The sequence below is a fragment of the Suncus etruscus genome, chromosome 13 (assembly GCF_024139225.1).
Source record: "Suncus etruscus isolate mSunEtr1 chromosome 13, mSunEtr1.pri.cur, whole genome shotgun sequence".
In the NCBI taxonomy this organism is placed as follows: Eukaryota; Metazoa; Chordata; class Mammalia; order Eulipotyphla; family Soricidae; genus Suncus; species Suncus etruscus.
This window is the reverse complement of record NC_064860.1, coordinates 38,912,933-38,926,198: the sequence shown is the minus strand read 5'-3', so window position 1 is coordinate 38,926,198 and position 13,266 is coordinate 38,912,933. Positions and strand designations below refer to the sequence as shown.

General features: G+C 36.9%; 2 protein-coding genes across 2 annotated transcripts in view; both read right to left on the bottom strand.

The window, feature by feature from the left end:
• The window catches only part of USF3 (upstream transcription factor family member 3), an 869,396-nt gene that overhangs the window by 639,148 nt on the left and 216,982 nt on the right, over window positions 1-13,266 (bottom strand). The window lies entirely within an intron of this gene.
• Window positions 1-13,266, bottom strand: part of SPICE1 (spindle and centriole associated protein 1) — a 46,846-nt gene that overhangs the window by 10,002 nt on the left and 23,578 nt on the right. Inside the window, exons 11-14 of the mRNA XM_049785849.1 lie at window positions 11,175-11,306; window positions 5,732-5,879; window positions 4,035-4,259; window positions 2,769-3,256 (exon numbers count right to left, since the gene is read on the bottom strand). Coding sequence (XP_049641806.1) covers window positions 2,769-3,256; window positions 4,035-4,259; window positions 5,732-5,879; window positions 11,175-11,306 — 993 coding nt within the window. The remainder of the gene's footprint in view (window positions 1-2,768; window positions 3,257-4,034; window positions 4,260-5,731; window positions 5,880-11,174; window positions 11,307-13,266) is intronic.

The window sequence follows — 13,266 nt, the reverse complement described above, 5'->3', positions numbered from 1 at the left end:
ACACTCTTCCACTAAATGTCAACAATTTGATACCTGTATCTGTTGCTATATGCAGTATAGCATATAGTAGTGGGCAAATTACTACTTTTTTAAAATGAACTTTTAAGTCATTTCACTAACAAATTAAGGTTTAAGAAAAAGGATACCAATCCTTCTAATATTAGTGCCACAAAAGCTTTCTAATCCCTTTTTTCTTTCAAGATATCTGTGGGACAAAGTTTTTCTCCATCTCTTACAGATCTTTAGCTCTTAAGAGAAAATCACAAGAGCCAGACAAAATCTCTCCAGGGCCAGAATGGATAGGCACTTGCTTTTCATGTAGTCAACTCAGGTTCAATCCCCAACATTCCATATTGTCCCCCATCCTACCAAAAGTAATCCCTGAGTGCAGAGCCAGGAGCAAACCCTTATCACCAAACCCTCCAAACCTTTCTTTATGGAGACCATAAGCTTCCACTGATAAGGTAATCACCCTGGATCCTATAATATATGATTCTTCTCAGATCCTTTCCACTGATAAAATACCAGTCCCCTGTCATGTCTGAAAGGCTTTGGCTCTTAAAAGAATAAAGGAAGTCTTTCTGTCCTTTTATTGGTCCCAAGTTTAAACGCTGTCCAGTTGAAATTTTGAATCCATTTTCTTCCCACAAACAAGGAAAAGATTCAGACTAGCAAGCCATCCCATGATCCATTTAACTTGCAAAAATCCCTTCATTATTAATATGGAGACTTTCAGTGAAAAGCAATTATATTGGAAGTATATTTCCAGAGTTGGTATCATCTAGAAACTAATTATTTGGAAACTAATGACTAGAAATACAGAAATCTAACCTTAGAACTTCCAAATCAGATCATGCATTTTCAAAAGATTTACAAATGATTCACACTTACATGAATGCCAGAATTTAATAAACTTGAAGAAAATCCTTTCTATAGGAAAATGAATTATCCTAAAATAAAGTCAACTCCTGGTTTAGAGCAACAGTGTAGTATGTAGTACATTTGCCGACTGCCAATTTGTAGTATGTAGTACATTTGCCAATTTCACATGGCCAACCCAGGTTCAATCCTTTGCATCACATATAGCTCCCAGACCCAGCCAGAAATGAGCCCTGAGCACAAAAGGAGTAAGGAATTTCTGTGTGTGCTCCCTCCTTCCAAAAGTTAACTACTATAACCTGAGAGCCAATTATACATTACTTTGTTTTGAGTTGCTTTAAGGTTTCAAAATACAATTAAATGTAGTTTGAAATCATATAAGCTTTTCATGCTGAGTACATTTTGCATTTAAAACTGAATTCCTAGTTTAAGTTTAGCTTTCCTACATATTTATCTTATGTTTTATTTTCTCATTCATTTCTTCATGGTATTTGCTATCTTCTTTTATTTTGTGATATAAAATGCTAAGTTACTTCTACTAATTCTGCAATGTGAACATGGCAAAGCCTGAGTGAAACAGTACTACCTTAAAAATATACATGATGATGTCTACATCATGTCCTTTGAAGATGCTCTAGCAACTTAAATTCCTGTGTACCTTGGCAATAATTTTTTTTTTATTTTCAACTTATTTTCTATGCAACAAACAGGTAAGTAGAATTGGTAGTTAAAATTCTGGTCTTTTAATACATCTTTAAAATATGATCATTAGCATGATTTTGAATAGCTGAAAAATTACGCAAGTTTTTTGCACAAAATGGGTGTTTGATGTCTACTTTATCATGAGAATTAAACATAGAAATTTAAAGGCTCAGAATTTACATCAGGGGCTGGAGAAATAGCAGTGGTAGGGCCTTGTGCACAGCCTATTCAGGATGGACGGTGGTTCGAATCCCAGCATCACATATAGTCTCCCCAAGCCAGGAGCAATTTCTAAGCACAGAGCCAGGAGTTACCCCTGAGCTTCACCGAGTATGGCCCCCCCCCCAAAAACAAAAAATAAATCATAAATAAATAAATAAATAAATAAGGAATTTACAGCAGGTTAAAGATTAAAGACTAATGTAATAATAATAATAATAATAATAATAATAATAATAATAATAATGAGAAAAAGAATCATTATTTTAGTCTTGCATTATAACAAGGTAAAAAAAGCATTATAACAAGGCATTGTTCTAACAAATAAATTAAATTTACCATACCATCTAAAAGATATACAAAAATACTAAGAAGCAAATATTTTTTTTCATTTTGATTTCTGGAAATGTATTTACAGGGATTTATTTTTACAAATGTAATCGAAATCTGAAATTATTGAATATAAGAATAAGACTAAACTAAAAAAACCTCATAAAACTAGGTTTCTGATATTACAGAAGATCAATAATGATGTCAACTCCACTAAAAGTCACTTGTTCTCACACTAAGCTTGCAACTCAGTTACCTGGAGGGTGTGTAAAAACTCACAATGCATCCCTCCCTCACTCTAGTTTTTCAATCAGGAGAACTGGGCAAGGCTTGATGAGTTGTTGTAGGTTCCCAAGAAACATTGGTGTTGCTACTTCAGGAACTCCGAGGGGGGGGGGGGGGACGGGACCAGTAACCAAAACAACTGCAAACATCCAGCACCATCTCCAACACAGTGGTATGTTGGACATTACTAGCTCCCTGTCAACCAGTTACCATACCAGTATCCAATTTCTTTTTTTTTTGTTTCGTTTTCTATGGTGCTGGGAATGGAACACATGGACTCCCATAAGCAAGACAAGTGCTCTACATGAGACCACATTCATGGCCCTCAAAGTTAAGTCTATTTTGGTACTCACCGCAGTCATGTCACTTGTATGACTTGGCTCCTGCTTGTTAAACTCCCAACGTCCATCCCCTTGTTCTCCCCCTGGTAAAATGATATTATTCAGATGTGTCTTGATAGCTGAATTCTGCAATGTCAACTCAGCAATTCGTGTCATGAGATCCTTTCTTTGCATTAATACCTCATTTGTTTTAAACTGTTGCCCATCTCCCAAAATTGGGGGCTCTTCTGAGAACACAGAGTTTCTCAACTGCTGAGTGTTTGAATGGGAATTAGAAAGAGGTTGTGAGAGATTCATAAAAGAAGTTTGGGTTTTGTTCTCCAAATCTCCCATGTGTGAGAACCGCCATCTCTGAGTGAAGAGATGATTCTCTTCATTTGAATTCTGGAAATCTGTGGTAGTTGGTAAGGTTTTCTTTTCCCAATTTTGTTCCTTCTCAATTATTTCTACAGTTGGAGGAATTCTTGGAGCAGGACGAGTTTGAACAGTTCTCCTCAATACTACAGACAAATTAGATAATAAATATGTAACATTAAGGTACTGATTTGCATTATAAAATCTCATTAGCTCACCAGAGTAGTACAGAGTAATTCAGTATGACAAAAATGCCAAAAACAAATTTTTTCCTATTCAGAAAGGTTGAAATATAAATTGTAAAATTAATGTGTTACTTTTCAATGCAGAACCTAAAATGTTGCCTATGATAGTCCATAAACAACTACCTAAGTAAATTACTGTGTTCCCCCCCCATCTGCAATTTTATTTTCTCTTTTCAGTGTCTGTCGCCTGCAGCCAATCTGTAAATTACAGTTCAAAAATATATACACAGTAAGATATTGCAAATATGACACTCAAGGTCATATTTTGCCATAAATATAACACACATGATATATATATATATATATATATATATATATATATATATATATATATATATATACCATGATATATATCATCAGGAAATATTTTTCCTTCAGCTTAAAGGCTACATACGGCAATCAATGATTTTTTGTTGTTGTTTGCTTGTTTTGGAGCCACACCCAGCAGTTACTCCTAGCTTTGCACTCAGGGGTCATTCCTGGCAGTGCTTGGGAGACTATCTGGGATGCTGGGGATCAAACCTGGATTGATCAAATGCAAAGCAAACATTCTACCTACTGTGCTATTGTTCCGTCTCCATCAATGTATTTTTAAAATTGTTCATATCAGGTAACTGAACACACTACATGTTTGAAGCATTACAAAAACAACATGTAACTTTAGAGGAAGTCTGCTTACCATCCTGCACAGGAGAAAATTCAGAGTTACTTGTCTGCCTGGGTGGTGTTAGCAATACTGCTGGTTCAAATATATGTGCTGGAAAATTGTTGGCCAGATTCATGCTCTCTGGTTGGTTTGGCACCTGAGAGAGTTTAACAGGCAAGTCTTCCTGGAGGAATTCACTCACTTCCTCCCTTCTAAACATTAATGGTACAGAAACATCAGCATTTACAACTGGAACCTCTGATGAAGAGAACAGGTTATTAGTATTGAAAGGAATGAGGGGCACATTTCAAGTCTTTACAATCTTTAAGTCAATTTTTAGAGCAAAATACATGACCTCCAGAGCCTTCACTATCTAGACTATATTCTTCTTTAGCAGTAACAGGAGAGGTTCCCATGGAATCAGCTCTAAAGGGAAGTGGCTCTTTTCAAGATAAGTCCTTGATGACTTGCCCTAGTCACTGAATTTATCTCATGCTGGTTCACTTTTAGTCAGCCTCTCTTAGAATTCATCATAAGTACTCAAATATGGGAGACAAAGCCAGAGAAATAGTACAGCGGGCACAACTATACTTACTAAATCTATTGTACTAAAGCTGCCTAGCACACAGTTGATCTGGGGTTGGTCCCAGTACCACAGATGGTCTCCCACGTCCTGATGGGAGAGATCTCTAAGTACAGTGCTGGAAGAAGACAGAGCACATTCAAGTGTGATCCCAGGACAAAAACACTCCCCCCCCCCCACACACACACATGAAGACAACTCCAGCTCCAAGGCAATGAAATGCATGTTTTAAATGCAGTTCTAGATTTGATCCCTGACAACACATGGTGGTCCTGAGTGACCACAAGCACTACTGGTGTAGTCTAAAACTACGCACAAACAAAACCGAAAGTCTTAAACATAAAACACTTTCCACAAGATATTCACCAACGTATTACCAATAAGTAAAACACACGAAAAAGCAAAATATCCTATTCAGCCTACAGCAAAAAATGACACAAGAAGTAAAGAATGGCTTTCAAAACATTGACACAAATTAAGTCATTAAATACTAAAATGTCTTCTTTGCAAGACTATCCCTTCTCCTGAACATGAGAAACTGTGATTAGAATTGTGATTAAAAGTGTCCTGCCACCTATAGTATCTATTGAGCTGTATTTATTACTGTTATGTAACCATTCCTCTCTATGCCTTATCATTCTCTCAAACTATGGGGATAACAAAGTAATAACTACCTCATAAGAGTATTATCAGGACTAAATAAAATAACAAACTTAAAAGACTTCAAAAGGACCTGATAAGAATAAGTATCCAACCCAACCAAAAGTCAATAACAATAGACTCAAGAGACCCAAACTACAACATGCTATACACAATAGCTATTACACTAGCAGTCCAAGAGACTAAGGGTGGAGGTATGGGATACATGCTGGGAACAATGGTGGAGGAAGATCAACACTGGTGGTGAGAATTACCCTAATTCACTGTCATTATGTACATAAATATAACTGAAAGACTTGTAATTAAAAAACAAAGCAAATTTTAAAAAATAAAAAAGAGTAAGTACCCAAATAAACATAACTGAAAATAGTAGAAGCAATTGTAGTGATAATGTTGTATATATGTCTAATAGCTAATAATTCCATGTAATTATGTAATTTCATGGTCCTGATATGCAAGTATATCTTGGATAATAAGACCCACTCACCTGGACTGTCTATGAGTCTTCTAGTCGTTGCTACCTTTTCTGATGCCTGTTTTTCTTTACTGTTATTTATCACAGGACAGCTCTTAATGGCATGTGTAAGGGATAAAAGTTGCTCATCTGTTTTGACAATGTACTGCTGAAGTTTTGCCTAATGAAAAAAAGAAAAAATATTACAAGCAATATTAAACATAAAAGAATCACCTAGAATAGGGCTTCAACTTTATTATCTCATTTTGCCTGAGAAATTTTTATGCAAATCTGGATATAAAGGTATATAAAGCTATTATATAAATTACACATCCACTGATAATAAATCATCAAGAAATTTATTTTAAAAGGACTCCCACACTCACAGCATTCAGGAGAGATGAAGTCATGAAATTTTCCTATAGATGGATGTACATGGAATCTATTATGCTGAGTAAAATAAGTCAGAGGGAGAGAGATACACACAGAATAGTCTCACTCATCTATGGGCTTTAAGAAAAATAAAAAACATTTTTGCAATAACCCTCAGAGGCAAAGAAATGAGGGCTGGAAGGTCCAGCTAACAACATGAGTTGTTACACTCACTCACAAAGAGTGGTGAGTACAGTTAGAGAAATAACTACATTGAGAACTATCATAACAATGTGAATGAATAAGGGAAGTGAAAAGCCTGTCTAGAGTACAGGTGGGGTGGGGTGAGAAGGAGGGAGATTTGGAACACTGGTGGTAGGAATGTTGCACCAGTGAAGGAGGGTGTTCTTTACATGACTGAAACTCAACTATAATCATATTTGTAATCAAGATGTTTAAATGAAGATATTATAAAAAAATGACTCCCACATTCAATTTTGTGGCTCTATATGGGTCACCTCTTATGCCACCAATTAAGAAACAAAGGCATAGATATGTATAAACATATTTTAAATACTCAAGATATTTTAGTCTCTCATTTAAATACTAAATATACTCAGAAAAATACATTTAGAAATATGTTTAAAGTTCCACAATTAGAGAAATGGTTAAGCTGGTCATGTAATATTCTTAATATATACTGTTTCAACAATAAAAACTTTTAATAGTAGTTTTGACTATTAAAATCTATTTATATAGATGATAACAACTATTAAACTGCTCTAGGGGGCCAGAGAGATAGCATGGAGGTAAGGCATTTGTCTTGCGTGCAGAAGATCAGTGGTCCAAATCCTGACATCCCGTATGCTCCCCCAAGCCTGCCAAGAGCAATTTCTGAGCATAGAGCCAGGAGTAACTCCTGAGCACTGACAGGTGTGATTCCCCCCACCAAAAAAAAGGTAAAATAAAAAATAAAATAAATAAATAAATAAATAAATAAATAAAAAATAAAATAAAATAAAATAAAAAAAGAAGCTGCTCTAGGATACAAGTATATCAGGTAGAAAACTGTAAAAGAATATTCATTACATAAGCATTTAAATGAAAAACCTCTGCTACATCTAAAAAGAAAATGCTATGCAGCTGTTAGGAAAAATGAAGTCATGAAATTTGCTTATGCAGGGATAGACATGGATAGCAATATGCTGAATAAAGTGAGTCTTCAAGATAGGAGAGGGAGAGGGACAGAGAGACATAAAATAATCGCATTCGGGGCCAGAAAAATAGCATGGAGGTAAGGCGTTTGCCTTTCATGCAGAAGGTCGGTGGTTCGAATCCTGGCAACTCATATGGTCCCCTGAGCCTGCCAGGAGCAATTTCTGAGCATAGAGCCAGGAGGAACCCTTGAGCCCTGCCGGGTGTAACCAAAGAAAACAAAACAAAACAAAAAAATCGCATTCACATGTGGACTATAAAAATAACAGTATGAGAATACCCAAAGCCAATAGAAATAATAGGGGAGTTGCAGTTAGGACAGAGAAGGGAACACTATGACAATAATAATTGGAAATGATGACTTTGGACAAGAACTAGATGCTGAAAAAGAAGTAAAGTGATATACCACTTCAGTACCAGTATTCCAAACCACAGAACCTAAAAGAGAGAGGGTGAGAGAGAGGGAGGGATGGAGGGAGGGAGAGACACACACAGAGAAAGAGAGAGAGAGAGAGAGAGAGAAATTCAGTCTCTATTCACTATGAGGGGGGAAACAGGTGGTTAACTGGGAGAAATGGTGGTAGTGAACACTGGTGAAGGGATGGCTATTGAAACTTTGTATGACTGAAATTAAACTATTAACAACTGTTTAACTGTATCGTATGGTGATCTAACAAAAGAAAAAAATTTAAACCTCAACTATAAATAACATTGTAAATCATGTTGCTATTTTTAATAAATAAACAAAATAAAGAAAGGAAGAAAGGGTCTACATATCCTAAATGTACAGCTGAAGCACCCATAAAAGACTGATAAAAGGAACCCAAAGTAAGTAGAAGGAAGGTAACAAAACTTAAATAGTAGAATTTAATGAAACGGAAGCAAACAAAAATCAATGAAACCATTATCTGGTTCTTTAAAGAGAAAAAAACAAGATTAATAAACCATTAACAAAAATCAAAAGCAGGTAGGGCATTTTCTTTGCATGTGGCCAACCTGGGTTCAATTCCCGAAATCCCATATGATTCCCCAAACCTGCTAGGAGTGATTTCTGAGTGCAGAGCCAGGAGTAATCCCTGAGTGCCACTAGGTGTGACCCCAAAACAAAAGGCTAACTTTAGAGCACTATGTATTGAAAGTAAAATCAAAGACCTCAAAAATTTAAGGACTGTGGGTCGACCAGGTTTGTCCCTGCTCTGTTGGGGGGTGGAGGGGGGGACCGGGGAAGGAATTATCTTTGCAGCTCTGGAGCTGACAGTGTGGTGCTGAGATTTCCCGTTTCCTGTGCCAGGAGGCTCAAAGATTTGGAACGAAATAGCTTGACCGAAAAGGAATGTGTGAAAGAGAAACTCAAGCTCCTGCATGAATTTCTACAAACAGAAGTCAAGAATCAGTTATGTGACTTGGAGACCAAGTTACAGAAGGACGAATTATCCGAGGAGGGCTACCTGGCTAAAGTCAAATCCCTTTTAAATAAAGATTTGTCTTTGGAGAACGGCGCCTGCACGTTCAGTCGGGAAGTGAACGGGAGCCATCCCCGCGGGGAGGAGCGGACAGCGGCCATGGCCGAACCCATCAAATCGCCCCGGTCTGCGCGGAGAGGCAGGGCCGACAGAGACAACAAAAAAAAAAAAAAAAAAAAGAAAAAAAAAAGAGAGGCCAGGAGTAACCCCTGAGCACTGCCAGGAAAATAGAACAGCTCATGACATTGACCCTAACGTATTTTCACTGATTCGATGTCATTGTCAAGCAAACAGAAGCGAAGATTAAAAAAAAAAAAGAAATAGAACTAAAACAAAGAAGCTTCTACACACTAAGAAACAAGGACCATAATAAAGATACCCCACAAACTTGGAACAAGTAAATGCCCACTATTTATCTAAAAAAGCTATATAAAGCTCTGGTAAACTTTACAAGAGAAAAATCGGTCAAAACCATCAAAAAATTGAGAGAATAAAAACTTCCTAAAAAACACATACAAGGGGCTAGAGCGATAGTGCAGGATAGGGCGTTTGCCTTGCATGCAGCGGAGCCAGGTCAGAACTTGGTTTGATCCCAGAGGTCCAATATGGTCCCCCAAGCCAGGAGCAATTTCTGAGCGTATAGCCAGGAATAACACCTGAGCGTCACAGGGTGTGGCCACCCATAAAAAATAACCACACATACAAGTGACTAAATAGTACAAGAAAAAAAGTGCTGTGTCACTTATTAGGGAAATGCAAAATCAAAACCATAATGAGATATTATTTCACACTAGTGTGACTGGCACATATCAAAAAGAACAAAAATAACCAGTCTTAGAGTGGATATCGGAAGAAAAGGACCCTCATTCATTGCTAGTGGAAATGTTGACTAGTACAGGTTTTTGGAAAACAATACTGACGGCCCAGTAGGAGCACAGCAAATTCGATAAGAAAGTAGCACTAAAGACAACTATGCTCAATAAACAAAAATAATAACACCGAAGACTCAACTAGCAACAAACATCTCAGTAAAACAAGACAATTAATTACTCCATTGTGAGATATAACAATTTTCACAAATTTTCTTTTACTTAAGTATCTTTTAATAATTCCTTTGCCATTTTGTTGCAATACACAATATAGAAACAAGTTATTTTGCCTGCTAAGGGGACAAAACTGGAGGATGAGAGGGAATCTGGGGTGTAGGATTGGTGATGGAATACTGAATGCCTGAAACAACTGCATTATGAACTTTGCAAACTTTGATGTTTAAATAAAGTTAAAAAAAAAGTTGTTTTTATTTGTCTGTTTTGGTTTTGGGTCACATCCGGCAGCTATCAGAGGTTACTCCTGGCTCTAAGCTCAGAAATCGCTCCTGACAGGCTCAGGGACCATATGGGATGCCGGGATTCGAACCACTGTCCTTCTGCATGCAAGGCAAATGCCTTACCTCCATGCTATCTCTTTGGCCCCAAAAAAGTTTTTTTTAACGTGGTAGGAAAATAATAAATGTCCAAAGGAACTCAGATCTGGTTTTCAGTAGGTAGTTTACCACAGGAGAGAATGGGAACAGAGACATCGGGACAATGGTGGAGGAAGTATACACTTTCTTGAGAGTATAATGCTAGGAATTTTATATATAAAACCATACCAACAACAATTTTGAAAACAACAATGCTTAAAAATAAAAAATAAAAATACATATATAAAAATACTATAATTATAAATGGCATCTGATCATATGAGAATCTCAAAACATATCCGTTGCAACTCTGAAATTACAAGTAGCTATCTTTGGGGTCACAGATAGAAAAGCAGGTAAAGTATTTGCCTACCATGTGCCTGACTCAGGTTAAATGTCTCCTGAGTCACACCAAGAGTGATCCCTGAGCATAATAACCAATATAAACAAATAAAACAAAAGTAACAATGGTGGGGCTGGAGAGATAGCATGGAGGTAAGGTGTTTGCCGCATGCAGAAGGACAGTGGTTCAAATCCCGGCATCCCATATGGTCCCCCGTGCCTGCCAGGGGCGATTTCTGAGTGTAGAGCAAGGAGTAACCCCTGAGTGCTGCCGGGTGTGACCCCCCCCCAAAAAAAAGTAACAATGGTAATGTTCATCATATTTTTGGACAAACTACTATAACAATGTTAGTTAATGTTTACACATAGATTATCTCTCCTACCTTTAAGTTTCTTAAAGGTAATAGATTGATTATTCACATACTATTTGTGTTTTAAATTTCTACTGAAGTACTTCCAATATAACAAATGTTTAATAAAATTACTACTGGTAATACTAATCAGATAACAAGAGATAACAATCACATTGACACAAGTAAGTCAAACAAGATGATAATTTCAAACACTATTTTCCCCAACTTTAAAGAGATTTTCAGTATTGAACACAGAAAGATTTGAATACCTGAGTAGCATTACTTTCTTCTCGAAGAAGAAGAATTTCAGCTGTCAGAGCATCAATGAGTTCTCGATGGTCACCTAAGACTTGTTCCATTTGTTGCCTGGTCTCTACTTCCTTTCGCAGTTGAAGCTCACTCTACACCAAAAAAATCAAGTTCTCATCAGTACCATAACATGATGAAAACTAAGTTTCTACTTAAGCTTGGCACATGATAATAATGAGAATTAGGTATTTTATTTAAAAGTTTGTTTGCCTCTGTTCATTAGTCAGAATATGGAAGCAGCCCAAATGTTCAATACCAGATAAATGAGAAAAAAGTTGTGATAGACAAAATAGGCTTTTATTAATGTTGTTAATTAGTCCCTCCTTATAAAAATGTAATTTAAAATTGGCATTTATTGGTTAAATTGTCTTGGGAATAAGTGAACTAAAAATTAAAGTTGATTCTGATAAAAAAAGAAGTTTGTTTCATTGGACCAGGGAAACAGGTGAAGTGGTTAGCATATGCAAGCCTCTATGTTGCATCCCTTGTACTGCATGGTCCCTAAGCTACCAAGGATAGCTATAGTAGGCCCTGAGCATCACTGGATATTAAAAGTAAAAAGAAAAAAAGCACTTTATCTAATTCTTTCTTCTTTAACAAGAACACAATAAACAATATGGGGTATAAAACTGTATAACTATAGCTACAGAAGATATACATTTTTGCTACTGTTTTTCAGGGATTCTATACTCAGCAATGCTTATGTCTGGCTCTGTACTAAGGGATCACTGCTGACAATGCTTAGTGGACCATATGTGGTGCTGGGTGTCAAATCCAGTCTGCTGTTTACTGGCTGTACTATCTCTTTGGCCCTATACATCCTGTCTTGAATATACACAGGGCATCTCTTCAAAGATTCACTAGTATCAGTTGACAATTTACTACAGGGAAACAAACTCCAAATGGAGGGTGTGAATTACATGTTTTTACCATTCACTCTTCATTTTGATTTCTTATTTTTTTGCAGTATTGAGGATTGAGCCCAGGGTCTCACAGATATGAGACACTTATTCTTTCTTATATAACCTTCTATTCTTTTAACTAATACAATGTTGCAATACCACCAATACAAAAACTAATTGCATTAAGCAGAACTAGAAATACATAATACTGTGGAAAGCACATAATTTGCTAAAAAAAAAAAAAGCGCACATGTTTGTAAGCATATCCTTTCAGAATTAAAGTTCACTCGTGGAAATTACTGATTAGAAGAACACTAAAAATTTCAGATCTGATACTACAATAACAGCAAAAAAGTAATTTTAGGAAAATAGGTGCAGAGAAATGAAAACGTTTGAAGCAACTTTTTCTTTTGTTTTGTTTTTGGGCCACACCCAGTGACACTCAGGGGTTACTCGTGACTATGCACTCAGAAATCACTTCTGGCTTGGGGGAACATATGGGACACTGGGGGATGGAACTGCCCCGGTTCGTCTTAGGTCAGTGCATGCAAGGCAAATGCCCTACCACTTGTGCCACCGATTCTTCCCCTGAACCAACTTTTAAAAATAAAAATTTTAAACTGACTAAACACTGAACTCTGCTAGATCTCAGATGCCAGCACCCCTATCTGCCTCTCTTCTGTGCTGTGCTGCATTTTTGGCCTAATTTCATCCTGTGTGTGGCTGATCTGCGGACAGCCGCCTTCCCATGAGCCTTCCGTGGAAGTGAGTCGACATGCCCAGAAAGGGAGGAGCCACTGAACTCTGCTGGATCTCAGATGCCAGCACCCCTATCTGCCTGTCTTCTGTGCTGTGCTGCATTTTCAGCCTGATTTTATCCTGAGCTTTCCCATGGGTTAACAGCAGCTGAGAATAGAATTAGTACACTGGAAGATGAGATGAATAACAACTCTATACAGCAGAAGAAATTGGAAAAAAGCCTCAAAGCAAATGATGAAACAATAGAAAAATTACTCAAAGAACGGGAACAGATGAAAATAGAAGTCTATGATATGCTCAACAGAAACAACTTAAGAATCATTGGAGTCCCAGATACCCAGGAACAAAATCTCCAGGAAGAATCAACAGTCAAGAACATCATTAAAGAGAA